Genomic DNA, 19,886 nt, shown 5'->3' with positions numbered 1-19,886 from the left:
TATGACGAGTTCAAAGATCAGAAAACTTGATCAAATCTCATATAACCAAACAAACAACCAAAACAAAGCTTTAGATCACTCTAATAAAATCTTAATGCAATTTTTCTTTGAGGGATGCGGTCAATATAACAAATAAATATTACTGGATTTATTCCCAACAAAATAAACGTCTAAAACTTGAAATCAATTAATTCTGAATTCTGGCAACAAAATTAATTTTAAATTTCTCTCAATCAGAAAGTCAGTTTAGTTAACAAAGACCACGATTCGATCATGTTTTATAAATATGTGATGTGGACACCACATGACTTCCTTGTACAGCCCCTGTTAAATTATACACATATTTTCCTACACTTCATTTAAACTTATTTCCTCGAATTTCATTAGAAATAAATTTCTAATTCAGTTCTCACCTCGCGGCAAGGTAAACACATATAAAAATTCAAAACATCTAAATTAAAAATTGTGAAAGACAGAAAAACCTTAAACACCAAATATAGTTAAAAACAGTTTAAAAAAGAAAAAAATATATAATTAAAATTAGAGTTTCTATGGAAAAGCAAACAATTCGACCAGAGGGCAGGAAAACAAAATTTTCGTGCAAAAATTGACCACAACTTAACTTGTGGTCCTAATGGGCAAAACGACACCGAAGTTGGTGCACCAACTGACTTAATTCACTATTCTACTAAGAGTTGCCAATCTAAACAAACGGCGGCCGCTTTTTCATAATTCTACAACTATTGCATACAGATTAACTAAAGGCATAACAACCTTAACCGAAACAGAAGACTAACTTTAGAAGCAAAAAATGAACAATTTAAAAATATAAAGAATAAGAAAAACTGAGCTCAGGTACTGTCACGTAACAAAGTGGGAAAATATATATGTTAGGTGCGGCAGATTGCAACGAAAACGGAAGGTGCACAACTACATGTTATAGCAGTCCCACACACAAAATTTCAACATTCTACGGCTACTCATTTTTGAGTCATGCGAGATACATACGTACGTATGTACAGACGTTACGATAAAAACCTCTTCTGAATCCATTTTACAATCCGTTTTGGAAAAAAGAGTCCTTTATTCTATCCGTACGTACAGATGTCACGCAAAAACATAGTTCCAAAAGAGCGCGCTAAAATGGACATTTTCGTTGAGATACGATATTGGAAATTTTTCGCGATTACAATAATTGCTTTATTTCGTACAAGGAAATAAAAATATACGTCAAAATGGATAGTTTAAATAGAAAAAAAATCATGTTACATTTTATTATTAGTGGTATTTGTTTAACAAATTTTTAGGTTTAATTTCTTTAATTAAATTTGAAAAGTAATATAAGTTTTAAAGTTCAGGTGTTGATAACTCGCGAGGTATGACACATCGAAAACAGGTGAGAGTAATACAGAATTAATAAAAGTCTAAGGAACGTGAGTTATATGAGGCTAATATAACACTTTAGAAGTTAATCGGTGAAAGGTACAACTCGTCTGTTCTATCCATAACCACAAATCCAAAGTAGTATATTTTGAATTTGAGGCCCAACAACAATTACATCCCCTGGAAACCTCCTCTGCCCCCCCCCCATTCACGCCCAAGTTTAAGAAAATGTATTGTTATTATTAAGCCCGGCTTTCCTGATTCCTACTTTTCTCTCATAACATACAACGCACTCTTCCTAAACGTACATTCAAAACGAATTAAAATTCCGAGTCACTCACTTATCACGACTCATACATGGAATATATAACTCGCATCTACATGAATTTAAATAAATGCAACACCCCAATACGCGGAAGAAACATGCCTATAAAATTTATAGAAAAGTAGTTTATTATTTTGAGACAGTTATGATGGCGGAACGGATTAACTTACTCCTTCTGAATACTCTGACCTAAAAGATTTTTCTTTCTTTAACTTCCAAACTGGATTCAAAAAAAAAAAAAAAAAAAAAAAAAAAAAAAAAAAAATTAAAGAAGCAGAAAACCAGAAAAAGCGAGAATATGCAACTAAAAAAATGACATCGTAAATTTTAGGAGTACAACAACAGAAGATAAAAAAGAAAAAGAAAGAAAGAAAAACAAAGGCATGTTCTTTCGGATGGAAGACAGTATTAACTTTCGAAACTGAGGGCACAATTGTTATTTTAAGTACGAGGAAAGAAAGGAGTTTCAAAAAGTTCGAAAACAGAACACATACTCAAGAGCATATTGAAAAATGTTAGAAAGTTGGGCGCAGTTTTAAGGATCCTTGAAGGAATCTACAGCTGAAATGGCATGAATTAAATGAGAAAATAAAGAGAATTAAGTATAAATCTATACTGCCGATTTCCAGTGATGACTGAAAATTGGTTTTTCTTATACATATGTCCTCTTTATAACTGTACTGTATAAGATATTTCTTCCCTTTGTAATGTTATTGAAAGCATACTCGAAACGTATTCGAGAGGTCAGAGTTCGAGGCGATGGAATCGCACATTTTTCACATCTCCTGTTTCAAAAAAAAAAGAAAAAAAAAGTAATGACTTTACAACTGATATCTTAAAAAGCATTCAAAAATATTTTTAATACAATTACGCAGCTGTATAACTGCTTTTAATTTCGTCGTTATATAGTATTTTACTGCTCAATGACTAAATAATTCCTCATAATCAAGTTATTTAAACATTGGTATTAGGCTCTATGTAATATAAAGAAAATTCCAAACAATTCTGTTCTAGGTATGGGATATTACGGCGTCAGAGATAACTTTTATGAGTTATAATAATGTTGCAAATCTTCATATTAATTATCAGCCGGATATATTATAGATGAAATATATTTTAATTTATATCAGATGTGTTAATTTTAAAAATGAAAATTTTATTAAGAATTCATTTACTGCTTTACGACGCTTTTACACTTTTTTTTCGCTTACTTCATTACCATTGATAAAATTTGAAAGATTCACTAAAGATCTTACATTTTACGAATGGCAACACTGAATATTGATTATACGCGGGAACTGTGGCATGTAATGAAAGTAACAGTTCAAGAATTTTAAGGACTTTACTACGGACGTTTCTAGCATCAAAACAGCTTCTGAATCAACTACTGATGGCGGTTGTCGGTTAAGGCTTATTTTATAAAATCAGAAGTGGCACTGTAAGACAGACCATCATGAAGTGCGAATAAAGATTAAAAAAAAAAAAAAAATTTAATGAAAAAAAAAAAATCTTAAAGGTTTCGGATTTTAACGGTCGTCCAAAAATTTTTGTTAAGGATTTCATGCTTTCGCTGAGCTCGCAGTTCACCAACACTCACTTCTAACTTTTTTACATTGTCGCTACTGCTTGCTTTGAAATCTATAAGTTGGTTATCAAAAATTCGTTAAAGTTTTAATAAAACAAATTCGAAATTCAAAATTCGGGCTTCCAAGTGCCGATGTTCGAATGGAAAACTACGTTATTAAAAATTTGATGTCTCTCGATACCATTGTTTTTTAACAGTGCGAGAAACATGCATACATGGAATGCATACATGCGATGGAATTACAATTTCACTCAAAAAATAATAATTACTAGCGCTGGGTTTCAGCTGAATTTAAGCGCTATTACTGGTTTTTAATGAAACTGATGTACCATTCAAGTTAATTTCCTATAATCGACAGCACACTCAAATTCTAACCTCCTCTTTCTAATGTTAAAACACAAATTTACAGTTCAAAAACGGATAGTTTTGATACATTCCAACAACAGTTATGTGACCTGAATAAGGGGAAAGATGCCTTCATGCAGGACTTTCTAATGGAAACTGACTCGTATTCATGTTACTCATGGAAACATCCACATAACCAATCATGTTCGACTGGACTCAAACTACTCGGCCACTGGTAAGGTCTGACCTTGGATCATATTGTTATAACATCACGCAGTCAGAAATTTCCTATAGTCACATAATCTTAAAAAATGACTGCATAACCACCGACATAATGTAAAACTATTGCCATTTAACTTCCATTTCTAAATTAATTCATAAAACTGCGAAAGAATAACGTCAAGGTCATTCAAAATATACTCCAAAAACGATTTGTTTAGAAATAAGAACAACTCACCTGTTCGGGAATATCAAGTACAAGCAGGTGCTAACGGAGTAAGCGCACAAAGCAGCTGTTTGCATTAATTTTAGAACAAGTGAAGAACAAACAGAAAATTAATAAATAAGAAAGCTGTTTATCTGTAGCAGTTGCTATCTGTCGGCCCACGTTGCCACATTTATAAGGAAAACGAAAGATAAAAACTATGGCTCACTGCCATCCACCTGCTAAAAAGAATTTTTATTGCAAACCAACGAAATGACTTTAAATGATCTATACTCAGCAAGCGTTTGTTGCATCTGTATCGAGTCTACAGCAGTAAACACGTTTTATATAATTTATAAAACATCTTGTACAACAATAAATAAATTCCAAAAAACTGACGACTTTCGCTAACTTCTTTTTTTTTTTTTTTTTTTTTTTTTTTTTTTTTTTTTTTTTTTTTTTTAAATTTAACACGATTTCAAACTCAATATAGTAAGCACAGTTCCCTCTTGAACAGGGACCAAGATAAGGAATAATTTCGATGGATAAATAATAGAGATGATGCCTTGAGACTGAAAAAAAAATTATCAGATGATAAAGACAATGGTGTGCTATCCAGATGATGGTTTTAATAAGGTTTGATTTATTCGCGTACCACTAAATGAACTTTGGTTATCATTCAAGCAAAATATTCTGATACGACCAGCAGTAAGTTCTGCTAGAAAATGAAAGTTAATATACGAACTTCACAGCATGTTATTCCTCTCGCACGGATCGTGCCAGTCCAACCTATTTCGTAAATAAAACGGTCCTAACGGCGCAGGTTGCGTACCTTGCAGTCTGGGATTGCTGATTTGCCATCTTAACCTACGACCGGATCTCGCTCAGACAACGATTTAGAGGGACGTGCAAGTCGTAGCTCTCACTTTCCAAAGTGCCTCAAAATGCCGAGGTGTATAAACACTTCATCTTTTAAATCAACACTCTGGTGGCAGTAGATGCTGTTGGTTGCATACAGCTGAAAGCTGGTTAATAGATATTCTTTCTTTCCAGCAAACTTCTTATAAGACAATGGCAAACCCGCTGAAATGATGCTACAACAGGTCGATGTACACATGCAATGCTCCGAAGTGTAAGCATGGATCTGCAGAGCAAAACTGGCAGCATGTCACATTTCCTAACTGGACATGGACCGTGCAAAGCCTATCTGGATAGGTTTGGTCTATCCAACACAGACATCTGCGACAGTGGGAAAGTGGGCAGTCCAGACCACTATTACTATGAATGACGCTTGACGGCGAAGTTCCATCTAAAAAAACCAGCACCCACGTTTCGGGCAGCGTGGTGGAATAATATTCAAAATAACAATGTTGCTCTATCGAAACTAGATGCTAGAGCAACATTTCTTTTTCTGGACAGGACTTTGGGATCGGCAGATTAGGAATCCTCATTCAGCAAAGCATCCTTACTTTACAAAGAATTAAATTCAAACCCATCAGCGCGCAGCAGTATTTCAGAAACCTGGCTCCTGTTGATATTACATGTACAGAAAAATCAGTAAATTTCAGACAAACAGATCAATTTGTCTGGCGAATAGCAATAAGAAAACTATTTGTCCTTAAAGACTTCATCCACCAGATCATTACGGTAACTTCGTTATCTCTATAGCAAAAAACGGAAGAAATTCATTTAAGTGAATGATCGCTCACACAAATATCTCTTTTAAAAACATTCCCGCCAACAAAATTAATTCTAGGTAAAATATTTAACACGAAAGGAAACGAAGAATTTAACCAAACAGAAATAATTAATGACCAAGGGATGGCAACATGGTTTAATTCTTGACAACCGACCTTCTATTATGATAACGAAAAACATAGCAACCAAGAAAAATATTGCACCAGGAAGCAGGACGATAGATGGCGCAAAAAGCTTTAAATACTTATTCTCTTACCGCACAAATACAAAAGAATGCTGAAAATGAATTCTGATCTGCAGTTCTGGAACAAAGCCAAGTATAGAATAATTGCTAAATCATTAATTTTGTTCAGCTATTAGAACACGGCTTATCGTTTTTGTTATCATATTTAATGAATTACAAAGACTAAGCTAGTTACTTCAAAAAAGAATCTTTTCTTTAACGTCAAGTTAATTCTTCGGGATAAGGAAAAGTATTCCAAACGAAAAAGAACATTTGAAGGTTAAATCTGATTTAGTAACTCGGCGTTTTGCAAGAAAATCGGTAATGTAGCAGCATTTATAATTAATCATACGACTACTTCAGCTGGCTCCATGTGTAGCTCCGCTATCCTTTGTACATTTTTAATATAACTTTGTAAGTTTCCGCCAGAGATAATGGCATTGATCGAAACCATAAAGCCTTCGCTTGTCAACCAAAAGCGAAAATATTATTTAAGAATTTATACGTACTTTAGAAAAACCAAAAGCATAATTTAGCCGAGATTTCTATATCTTTTCAATTTAACAATTCAATTAGCAACTTACTTCTTAACGTCCTACTAAAAGCGACTAAATGTAATGTTCACTGATCAGCCACTAATTAAAAACAATACTACTAATAAGAAATCAACACCCGGGGGATTTACGTTAAATGAGGCATATTCGTATTAAACTACAACCAGTAATTTCAACTGAAACTAAAACAAACTGTTCCTGATAATACAATAACGCAACTGGCATAGTAACACAACTCTTAAGAAAATGATAAAAGCATCCACTAAATCCTTAACAACAAACTACTAAATACAATGAGACTTCTCACATGCCCATATTTGATAGAGGACGTATTTCTAATAATGCATATAAGCATCGGTATAGAATATCGGCTCTCAAAGACTAAGATCAGCACAGAAGACCAAAATCATTTGCAATCGTGGCTGGTCGTCTAGACAAAGACCACAGTTTGCCGATTTAAGACAATGATTACAATTCTCTGAAAGGGCAGAAAAATACATAACCATCAAGTGGGTTTTATTAAACTACCAGTCAATCAATCAAGTTATGATGTGATGTACTGGCACCTTTCAGCAGTTATCTTGTTTTCTTTCTGACTAAACCTTTACAACAGTGCTGCAGCGCGAAAGTACTAGCACTTTTCATGAAAGAGAATTCTTTCACCAAACGTAATTTTACATTAGACCGACCACGGACAGCAAAATCCCAATTGGCACCTTGCCAAAGAATTTACACCCAAGTAGCAAGGATTCAAGTGAAAGAGAGAGGCGCACCTGCGGGAATTCAAGTACGTTCGTCTACAAATTAATTCGATGAGATGTCCAGCGATATTGTTAAGACGATGCTTTCTGAAACTATTGCTGTATTACAGTATCTACAATACACTGTCATGAGCTGAAAACAGAAATAAAATCACATAAAAGTCTTTGTCATGTAAGCCAGTTTATCTATCTTACTGTATCAGACAGATCGCGCATGCGTGTTTGTGCTACTCGTCATCATTACCTGACAGAATAAGAATACAATAAGCGAAGTTTCTGTTCATGGCCATGAACTGCTGCAGTAAGACATATACTACTAATTATGACACAAGATATTATTTCATAAAATCATTATTGATTTTATGAAGTTTTACTGTTGATTTTTTATTACTTTTATTTATTATAATCGTTTAATAGATAATGCAAGTATATCTAACATTATACATAACTGATAAACTTATGTTAAGAAAGTTTACAAAAGTGGTGAATGGGTAAGCCTCCTCAAAAATTCACAGACCATTACTTATTAAAGGGATTCAGTTTCTTCAAAATCTGGTCACCAGTCAAAAAGAAAAGATACGGAATTAAATAGCCATATTTATTTTATCCATCAACCCCTTAACACGCTGAGCGCCACGTAAGCCATTTGTGCCTGACACTAGACTTTCCGTTTAGGCCGCGTCGACCGTCGCTGGCTGATGGCATGTAATATGATATATAACTATAAAATTTACACTGTTTTATGGAATTACAGAAAATTTATTTAAAATTTATTTAATTTTGATTCATTACAGGACTAATAGATTTCACTGAAACATGATAAACATAAAAAAGTAACGTGATGAATGAATGCATATAGGAATCACGTTCCAAACGTAAACTATCTTCTACTGCATAAGAATCACTGGCTCTACAATACCAGCGCTTTTCAGCGGCGCCCGTGGCCTGAACGGGACTGCCTAAGAAATACGCGTGGCGCTCAAGGTGTTAAATAAATCTAAAATTCTTAAAATTTCATTACACAACTTCTCTGCCAAAAGGCATACAATAAAACAAAATATTGTATGCAAATACAGCAGTTTAATAGCTAAAGATAAACATTATTTTTAAGCTTTATAAATCATTATCCATTAATAATTTATAATATAAACTATTAATAATTATACACTGGATTGTTAATGAATTATTGATGACTAATTAATAACTGCACATTAATTATTTAATACTTCAGATTTTTTTTTTTTAATTCGATGGGCAGCACTAGTCATCACAGACATTGGCCACTACTAAGGCCAGAAGTGGTGGTCACTTTATTGTGGTCACTATAGGTGGGCCACCTTTACCTCCTATGACAGGACAGACAATTATAACCATGCCTTCTCCGGGACCTTTGGTATTGCAGTCAGCTCACCAAATCACTATACCATCAAGGCATACTTCAGAAAAATATATGAAAATTAACCAGAAATAATGAAGAGCTGCATTTAATCCAACTTTTTTTTCTTTTACCTTTGTAGACCTGTTTTCTTATAAAAGTCCAGCCAAAATTTCTTCCCTTTCTTAAAAAGGGAAATATTTTCAAGATTTCTCCCACTTTGCCTCCAATGTGCTTACATAAGCTAAACTGTCAACTTATAAATAACATCACCGATTTGTGAAAATTCCTTATCAAATCACCCAAAATTACCATATTTCCAAAAATTAATTCTTTCAAGTAAAACTTTTAAGATTTCATAGGATTCACCCCCCTCTTCTTTCTATACACTAATAATTTGTTCTTCAGTTTTTATAACTACTTATTAAAAAAAAAAAAAAAAAAAAAAAAAAAGACTTTTTTTTAAACCAGGACACAACTCCATACATAAGAACAAAACCAGGATTGTCTGAATGGATTCCAGATGACTCGTAACCCTATGCAGGCATAAAAATTAATGCAAACACAGTTTAACAATGCAGTAAAAAAAGCACATAAAAATCAGAAAATCAAACCTTATGATATATTACATCATCCTGAGGAAAGATGAAATTAACATTCTGAAATGATTAGCTACTATTTTATGTTTTTGCCATTACAATACGGACTGGAAATGTAACTTGATTTGCTAAATACACAGAATATTTTAGTTTGATAGCAAAATGAAATTTGGTGGTAGCCTTTATTTATATTTGATGGCCTCGATCAAATTAGTGAATGCTCATCTTAAAGAATAATTGCAATTAGTAATTTCTATTTTAGAAGTACTAATCACTTTTAAAGGCAGTTGACTATGGGGATAATGTGGTGTCTCTGTAGAGGGTTCATGGTATTTCAACCAAACTGAAGTTATTTCTTTCAGCATGAAAATCCTTTTTAAATGATATACATAACAAAATTATCATAAAATGAATCAAGTTCAAATCTGAAAGTATACAATCTATATTAGTAATACTATATGTATGAATTGATTACAAAGTGAAACTTTATTACTCATAAACTGGACATAAAACTCAACTTCATGAGTGCCGAGAAAATATGAAAATAAATAAAATCATATTTTTTGTGAAACCTGAAGAATAATCGGAATTAAATAATATTACACATAATTTCTCTAGCTGACATAAAATTTCATTAATCAGATAAAAAATGCAACAACAAGAAACTTTCAAGAAGTGTTCGTAACACTGCCCAAACCTTCCACAAAGATCTTATTCTTTTTATGCAGATGAAAAGTGCATTTTTCCTTTAAAAAAATTAAATATTTTTTGCAAACAAAAGACTCTACCTCTAGGGCATGATACATTCATTTTCATGAACCAGTTCAATGTGGCATTTAAAAAAATTTTCTGTTGCCAGGAACCTAATCTCCCATCAGTTTCTGTGTAGTAATACAATCAGCAAACTTGCATAACTTTGAAAGGCATGCCAAATGACACTGCAGGAACAAAATTTTGGGAAAACTGGTGAATGCTAGCAAGCAGAGGACAGAGCCCCACAGTATACAACAAAATTACCATTTTTGCACCTTCCAATCTGATTATCAAACCTTTTTACATTTTAAACTACCACACAACTTTAATATTACTATTATTTTTTTAATTCTTTAACACAGTAACTCTCTATGGTTTTACCTCTTTCAAGTTGGACCACCAAAAACAACTGTTAAATTGACTTTCATTACCATAAAGCTATCTCTTTTGTTCAAATTTCCATAAAATATATAATCTTCTTTATTTCTAGGAAAGGTGCAATTTACTTATTCTAACAGTTTAGTTTCATTAACTGACCTAAATATGCCATACATTCCGCAGCAGTCAACTTTTATGCTCAAAATAAATATACTATTCCTCATATTCTTTTGTCTATGCATTTGTAAAAACTAATTTGGTTTTAGCTGTCAGTCTCACCCCCACCCTGTTTCTATGACAACTAGTTCTTCAGAAAACTGTATTTAATATTTTAGTTTGTTTGCATATAACAGTAGATCTGATATAATTTGGAGTTGCAAAGAGTACTACGATAATAGGATAATTATATCCTTCTCCATATATGCATGCAAAACGTACAAATTGGAGACAAATCCTGGCAGGTTATAGTAAGGATCTGCAAAGATATTATAGTAAGGATCTGCATAGTTAGTACAACAGTTAATTCAAGCACTCTTGTGCAGCAATTAAAACTACCTGCACTTGTATTATTAAAAAACATAAATCACAAAAAAGGCTATAACCTTTATTTGCCTAGTATATGACTTCCCGTTCAAAATACACTAGTCAGGCATCAAGTTCGGCAGCATGTTAAAAAATTTCACCTTTCCAAAATTTCAAAGCAAAATTTTTACAATTATTTGTGTACTCATGCTTCTGAGCAATGTTAGCAGCACTCGGTTTTGGAAACAGACTGCTGGCACAGTCTGCCTAATCAAAATCAGATAATTTTTTTCTAAAAATTCCCTCTTAAGAATTGCATTTATAACATATGCAACAACTCATACAGAATAGATTTCTTTTTTACTTGGTTTTGTTTAACTAGGCTTTGTTTTACAGGACATACAGTTTACTCACATCAGCTGTTGCTGACGGAAGTGGTACATCACACATCCAAAAGTGGTACATCACACACTACCTCATCAGCTGTCACTATAGTTGGTTGTCTTTTTAATAATTTCTTTTTTCTGCCATTTTATTGCAGATTTGATTATAAAAACTACTGAATTTTTTTTATTTTATGAAACCATTATTACTGAATTATAGAGCTATTGAAATTTGGAACTGCATACCAAAAATGGTTCTATGTTATCTTACAGAAGCATGTGGAGAATGTAATGAAAGTGCCTATTTTTTTTACTATGCTGCACAAGATTCGTAACGTATATATTTGAATGATTCATAAAAACAGCCTTTTAAAAGCACTCTTGCTTTTATTTTATAAAACTGGAAAGAATCTAATGAAATTAAAAATTTAATTGGTCATTAAATTAATTAATGGAATCATTTTCATTTATTTATTCTGTGTTATTTGTATTTTATTTTCATATTTAAAAATAACATTTTATAGGTGCCATCTAAGAAATAATTAACAAACTAAAATAGGTAGATTGCATATTACATCATTACCAAACTCTCTGCAAAGTTACCCATAAGAAAATTCCAACCTGTCTTTTATAAGCTATTTTCCATGTGATCATTTGATATAGTGTCTACACTCATTGGTCCCAGAAAGGTTGTTTAAAGCAGGCAGCTCATATTTTCATCAAGATTTGTCTCCATGCCTCAAAGCTCTATCGATAATTGTAAGGAAAAGTGCAATGCACTGTACTTAAGAAAATATATTACTTTATCCAGAAAATAAAATAAAATAAAAATACTGTTAATCACAATATTACAACCTAGTGGGGGCTTACAGATTTGCTGACAGTTATTAACTGTACCTTCTAAAGTGTACTCGTTTCATGCCCATACTGTAGAATCAAAGTAATTTTTTCTTGCTAAATTTTATTAAATATTTATGTACAAATTACATACATGTTTTTAATCAGATTTATAGATGCTGCTTCGTATGAATTTTTGAATTAGCCAGCCATTCATTTAACCTGTCCAAGTCCCACAGAGGTATTTTAATCAGAAGTCCACTGTATTTGATTGTTTTACTAAATATGTTCATATAGCTTTTCTAGTCAGTTAAAAACTACCCACTAAAAAACGATAAAAGCACCGTTTATTCTTTCCCATAACAATGCATAAAAGACTAACTTCACTTATGATTTGAGTCTCTTAATCCTTTAGAGGATTGTTTGTTGGTTTGGTAATTAAAGCAAAACACACAACATCTTACTTATAGTAAAACACACAACATCTTACTAATAGAAAATTCATACAGGAATTTTAAAGTTAAATCGTCTTGTTTTATGCATGCTTTGCATGAAAAAAAATTACAGATAGCCCAAAATTTTTCATATACAAAATTATCTTTATACAAATGTACACCTGGGGGTAGAAAATAAAATTGTGTTTCAGACCTACTTTGTACAAGTATGGGAAAAGATTTCTATTATTTTACAATTAATTCTCTGATAGCTATATATCATGTAAATAGTTAAATTACCAATGTTAGGCTTTCTTATTCACTCAAATGCTAGTAATCAAATTAATTAGGAGGCAAGAAATAAAAAAAAAGAAAAAGAATTTCTCATTTAAGACTTTTAATAAATTTTGAACATTAAAAAATATATATATAAAAAAATTCTAGATTTAAATTATTACAGTTGTATTATGGACAGTCCGTCGAAACTGAATACAACATTCAAATGCATGATTATGTGACTCCATAAACTTGGATCTTCATAATAAATACATTACAAATATATCAAAAGTTAAGCTGAGAATGAATCCTTTACAGCCTTGCAAGATGTTTATACTCAGAAATTTTGATCAGAAGAATATATATATCATAGCTCAAGACTAAAACTGTCACATCTTGTGTTTGGAATCGAACATTTTAATTAAATGTTTATATAATGTTCACATGGCCAATTTTACTTCCTAATTAACAAAAATCCTCAAAGAACTCATACCTTTGAAGTTGAAATTTTTGCAATTTAATTTATTAATTTAGAAAATTTTTAACTTTTTAGATGACGGCAATGTAAAATAACTGGAAAAAAAATGCCATTATATATTCAACAAGATCCTTTATTTACAATAAAGAATTCAAAATTGTCTATTTCTATTTTTAAATTATCTAGTTAACTGAATAAACCTGATAACTTTTCATTCAAGGAAAATATAAATATTAAGGAGAGATACTGTTAATATTACAGCAGAAAATGAAATTAATCAAATATACATTCATTATAATAAATAATCCTGAAAATAATATATTTATATTTCTGCAGTCTTGTGTATACCACTACCTCTAATTTATAGATAAAGGGTTCTCCACCTTTTTTGCCCCAAGCCTCCTTTCACCATTGTTACATGATGATTCCAGCTTCTTTCCAAAACTTAAAAATTGCATACATATTTATTTAAATTTAGATTATTTTTTAAATGTTTTTCATAAAGAAAACATATAGAAAATGCAATACCCAAACTTGATTTAAAAGTAGATTGTTACATTTATAAGCGAAAACTAAGTACTTAACAGGTAAATAAAATGATAACTGCATTCCTTCCCCTAAAACATCGAAATTCTCCCCCCCCCCCGATCAAGAACTTTTGTTATAGATAATGGCAGTCTTAATTCTAGGTGTGAAACTACAATCAGCACTAATGAGATTTAACACTAAATTAACAAATACTCTTTCAAATGATTTATTCCATATTCAAAATGACACACTGTTTGTTTATAGCTTGATATAGCTGATATAAAATTCTAAGAGAAATACCTAATCAAGGATTAAATCACAATACTTCATCAGTAAGATATCACATTACAAGTACATATATACTTCAAAAATCTTTGGGAGAATAAAAAAGGTTCATTCATATCAGCCACAACAATTACTTTAATCTTTCCTATTTTTTCATTAATTACGCACAAAAATAAACAAATTTCTAATCATAAAACTGAAATTAAATACTAAAAATTAAATATCCACAGTATTAAAGTTTCCATACGAAAACACGAAATAAGACACAATGAATTGTACTAACTTCCATTAAATTAATTCACATTTTGCTTCGTTGAACTTGAAACATAGCCGGAAATTGTTTTTACGCTTTTCTTAGCCCCCACTCAAACTAAAATTGATCTCCATCTTATTTCGAAAGGCATATGAAATATAAAGCTGTATAAATGAATACAGATATAAATTCTCTTTGTCTATAATTACAAAATACATTACACCCATGACTAAATTTTAAAAAATTTAGAAATATATATATAGATAGATAGATTTAATCAACAGAAATTATTTGATCTCATCAGAAAATCCCAGAATTAGAAAACATTCTATGATCACAAAGCTAACGCTTGTGCTTGAGATCTGAATTTAATAAAACTGATAATTTCATACTCGATAACAAACTTTTAACCTGCAGATAATTTGAGTCACTCAAGAGACAAGACAGATAGCCAGAAAATACCACTAAGCCTAATGCCGTGTCTTACAAGGAAAACACCCTAACTAATGAAAAATTAAACAGGTATACATAATGATCCCGTCTTCAGCTTCTTCGGAGATTTCCCCGTAAACTGATAGAACAATCATCTTTTATTTTAAGCAATTAAAGTGAGGACTCAAGCGCTAAGTTCTGAATACAGAAATAAGAATGACGCAAACTCTCACAGCCCGACCCCTATTCATAGCGGAGAGTGGGTACCGCATTTTGCAAACTACACAAATATTGGTGGCTTACCTCTTGCGTATGTCGAGCAGACGAAGCAAGCGATGATAATTCCAAGATATTTCATGTTTAATACATGTAAATGATCACGGTATATCCAGTTCTAATAAGCCTAAAAATAAAGTTTTTATGCTTTTTCAACCACTACAACACTTCACAAGTTTCTACTGACTGCTAACCGGATCGCTTGCTGCTCTCGCTGCTTTCGTACATTCCGGGGTTGCCACAGGTAATATCAACTCCGTCGCCAGAACGTCCTTGGCGTGTTCGTGTAATCGCCAAGATGTACCGGCAGAGAGAATTTCAAGTGACAGCTTGCAAGGCACTTAATTGTTATTAAATGACATTAATTACTTTATCATTCCGTGTTTTGTGAGGCATATCATTTATCTTAAAGCATATTATGATAGATCTTATATTTTATGATAGATCTCTCACTAAATACATTTCCTTAATATAAATTCTATTCTATAAAGGAATTTCACGATTTTGTTTTTTTTTTTTCGCCAGACTACTGCAAAAGTGACCTCTAAGAAATGCAGAATGACCCATATTTTCAAGAACTTTTTTGTTCCTTCTGAAAAACACATTTTTGAATGAATTACTGAATATTTTATATGAATGTTAGTTTTAAAGATTTCTTTTGATATGGCATAACTGCGCCGGCTGTTCGATTTTATGTCGCCCAGTATTACAGTTACACTTTTTGCCCTCCCCCTTTCAATGTACCCGAAAAATCAAACATATGACATATTTCCCTATATGACATTAAAATGACATATAGGTAAATACATAAAAGGCCTATGTTAATTTTTAAAATAAAATTTTAAATCCAGTATTTTACAGTGCTATTTTGCTTTTTTTTCTTTTAACAGCATCGTCGATGACATTGTGTAAGCTTGCTTCATAACACAAATTGATCTTTTCTACACAGTACAATTTTATTAAAAACACGATACCGATTTTTAGATTTTAAATTCTTTTTAACCGATTTGTATCTAGATTTTTTTTTTTTTTTTTTTTTTTTTTTTGCTTTGATTATGGTAAAACACACTAGTACTATTTGCCTAAGAGGAGGGATGCCTACGTAGAGGACTTTTTAAAGGAAACTGGCCCATACAAGTGAGTGTAGAAATTATTTGTACAAGACTGGTTTCGCGAAAGAAACTATTGTTCTGATGTTCTAATTTTATCGAAACTTCTTCAAAAGGCAATAATTAATTAAAAAAAAAAAAGCTGAAGTGTACATACATGATTTCCTTGTACGGAATATTAAATTATACGCATTTTTTCCTGCATTTAATTTAAACTTACTTCTTCGAATTTCATTAGAGATATATTTCTCATTCAATTAAATCAGTTCTCACTTCGCGGCAAGGCAAAAATACATAAAAACTGAAAATATTTTTATTAAAAATTGAAATCCATAGAAAAACATAAAACACCGAACACAGTTAAAACAATTTTTACAACTAAAATTACAGTTTCTATGCAAAAACAAGCAATTCGGACTGCAGGCAAGAAGAGAGATTTTTCGTTGCACAAAACTAAAAGTATTCTTTTTGTCCCCCTCGCCAGAAAGACTCTGAAAGTGCAGGAAGACTTAATTCACTATTCTAAGTGTCAAATATAAACAAATATGGCTGTTATGGTAAACAAAAAATTAGGCTTAGCAGCACTTAAACAACATTTTAAATCGTTGATTATTCTACATCTATTGCATGCAGATTAACTAAAGGCATAAAATCCTTAAACGGAAGATAAGAACAACATAATTCAATCACTTTTAAAGCAAAAAATACACAATTTACCAACATATAAGGCAAAAATATGAGCTTACTGAGCCGAGTAACAGATTGGGTATCTATAGATATATAAATATGTAAGATATAACAAAATACGATTGCTGCTTTAAAAAATGATTGGCGACCTCAAAGTTAGTTCTCCCAAATTCGAGATCTAAATGTTACATAACAACCTAAAATTAACCAATCACAGATTAGCTGTACTTATGCATCATACTTAGTATAAATACTCTTCGCAACCAACTACATCATTCCTTTCCGTAACTTCTATCTTGCTAACATCTTCTTGCTGCTTTGGTTCCCTGTCTAAGATGCCTACGTCGTAGTTTTAAAACCAATGTAAATAAAAAATATCGTATTTAACTATGATTGGATAAATGCCTTGTCTACAAAATTGTTCCGATGTGAATTACCATGTAATAAAGTTGTGTTTTGAAACCGCCACATCTGGAAGTTACAGGTTTTTGCATCTATCTCTCTAACTACGCACTTAAAATACTACATTATATATATATATATATACTGTTGGTGCGGCCGATTACAACCAAAAAGGGAAATGCACAACTACATGTTATAGCAGTCCTGTATACAAAACTGCAATGTTCTGAGGCTACTCGTTTTTCAGTTATGCGAGATACATACATACGTACGTACGTACAGACGCCACGAAACACATATTTCTTCTGAATCTATTTTAAATCAGTTTTATAATTCGTTCGCAGAAAAAGAGTTCTTTATTCTGTTCTTACGTACAGATTGGATGCAAAAACATCGTTAAACTGCATTCGATAGCGGTCAAAATGGATACTTTCGTTGAAATATGGTACCCAGAATTTTCGGTGATTACAATACTTCTTTTACTTCGTACAAGGAAGTGAAAATTACCAAATACCAGTACAAAAAAAAAAAAAAAAAAAGATATTGAATTAGCTTTCAAATATACGAGAAACTAGAAATTGGGGATTTATTGGCACTTAAAAAGTAATCGTACATTCAAACAAATGTAAAATTTTGGTAATATTTTCTATTGGTTTAATCAGTTTTTCGTTGATAACTGATATCATTTATATTGCGGGTTATATAAAATGGCGGGTATAACTTTAAATGTGAAGAAACGTAACTTTTTATTATGGATCTTAAAAGTGAAGAAACGAGTATTTCTAAAAGATAATTAATCTTAAAGCTTCATAAAAGGCTAAATTGTACAACGAAATTTTAGTTATAGTCGGTAGACCATTTGTGCAGTCGATTATTCAAACGTTTATTACCTCTAGAAGAGTGCAAAATAGTGCTCGTTCAGGCCGATTATTATCTACTTACTTAGCTTATATCCGTTAATAGATGATTTCTGTCAAGGTCGTTGGAGAAATATCCGAAAGAAAGTGCTTCCAAGCTCACAGCAGAATTGAGACACATGGGAAGAGCAGTATCCGTAAGTACAATTCGAACTGTATGCAGAAAACAAGGTTTTCATTGCCATGTTGCGAGAAGAAAATTCTCTGTGACTGAGAGCAATCGGAAGTTGCGATTATCCTTCGTCAAAAAATACGTCAGTGAATGTCCAGAACATTATGGAAGAACATTATTTTTTTCAGACTTAAGTAAATTCAATATTTTTGGATAGGATGGGAGGCGAATGGTGTGAAGGAAACGAAATCCAGAAATACATCCAAGGAATTCCGGGGTCGGTAATTTAATTTAAAAATTATTATTAATGGCACTATGAATCTGCTATACCTTCATATTTTGAAAAATAATTTATGATCTATTGCGACAAAAATGGGTTTGGATAGTGAATATTTTTCTATGAATGATAATGACCCCAAGCATAGAGCCCTAAATACAGCACTCTGACTAGTGGCACTCCAAAGTTTAGGAAATTTTCTCCTCAGTCACACGACCTCAATCCATTGCGAAATTACGCGAAACTTTTGATAAAAATATTAGATCCAGGCATATTTAAAATAAAAGTGACTTAATGACTGCTTTTAAATAAAATCGCAGTCAGCAAATTTGATCGAAAAAGTGCTAAAGAGACTCGAAGCATTTATTCTTTCTAAAGGATATCCTAGGATATTCTATAAAGTATTAGTTTAAATATATTGTTACGAAATGTAAAGGCGCGGTAAGGTGGCTTTCCCGTAAAACAGTTTTAGGGTTGCCATAAAATGGCAAGGAAGGCAGGGTTGCCGCATTTAGCGAAAAATCGCCCATTTGGCGATATTTGGCGACAAAATTGGCGATATACCACGGACGGTTGGAGAACTTTCTGGAACGAATTCTTACCGGTTTAGTCCAGAATGTTCCCGAACACAAGCCGAAACCGTGCTGGTCTGCAGTCAGAAGAGTGTCTCTCTCATCGAGAGTGTGTGTGCCTCGTCTAGCGAGTCAATCCCGAGTCAGCTGGGCAGCGAGTGCCGAGTGGGTCGTCGAGTCCACCGAAGAAGTCTGTTAGTATATCGCGGTTAGTGCGTCGTCGAGAGAGCGTGTTGAGCTCTGGGAAAGACTGAACCGAAGAGTCAGGAGCTGTGCTCGTGTGTCGTCGAGTGCATCGCGAGTTGTAGCGTGGAAAGTCTCGAGTTCCGAGAACGACCGAGCAAGCTGTAACTGGGCCCGAGTTCGAATTTCAGAGAAGGCTTGGGGGGTTGTAAGTGTATAGTGTCTATGCGGTATCTAGGCACTTAATACTGTTGAGCCTCTCGAGAGGCTTAGGGTAGGTGGAGAGGGACTGGAGACCCTCGGATCCATTCTCCGGGTACTCTCCATCAAAAACTGGGGCAGAACTTCTTCGTTTTGACGGATATAAAATCGGTCACCCCCTGTGGCGCACCTTATGATGAGACGGCTAAGTGACCGATGGGTATCGGTCATTCCATTTCTAAAATGGGCATTCCAAATACATTCAGGAGCAAGTGTCCGTTCGTTTGAAACAACAGCAACATGTTTGGTGCATGGCCGA

General features: G+C 32.7%; 1 protein-coding gene across 1 annotated transcript in view; it reads right to left on the bottom strand.

The window, feature by feature from the left end:
- Positions 1-15,324, bottom strand: part of Cals (calsyntenin 1) — a 298,714-nt gene extending 283,390 nt beyond the window's left edge. Inside the window, exon 1 of the mRNA XM_035352587.2 lies at positions 15,135-15,324. Within this exon, the coding sequence (XP_035208478.1) occupies positions 15,135-15,189 (55 nt within the window). The 5' untranslated portion in view covers positions 15,190-15,324. The remainder of the gene's footprint in view (positions 1-15,134) is intronic.
- Positions 15,325-19,886: the final 4,562 nt, after the last annotated feature.

This window comes from Stegodyphus dumicola, chromosome 4, assembly GCF_044657685.1.
Source record: "Stegodyphus dumicola isolate Sdum_Otavi_A_Nest chromosome 4, ASM4465768v1".
Lineage (NCBI taxonomy): Eukaryota > Metazoa > Arthropoda > Arachnida > Araneae > Eresidae > Stegodyphus > Stegodyphus dumicola.
Note: the sequence above shows the minus strand (reverse complement) of the source record. Positions and strands in the feature narration are given on the sequence as shown.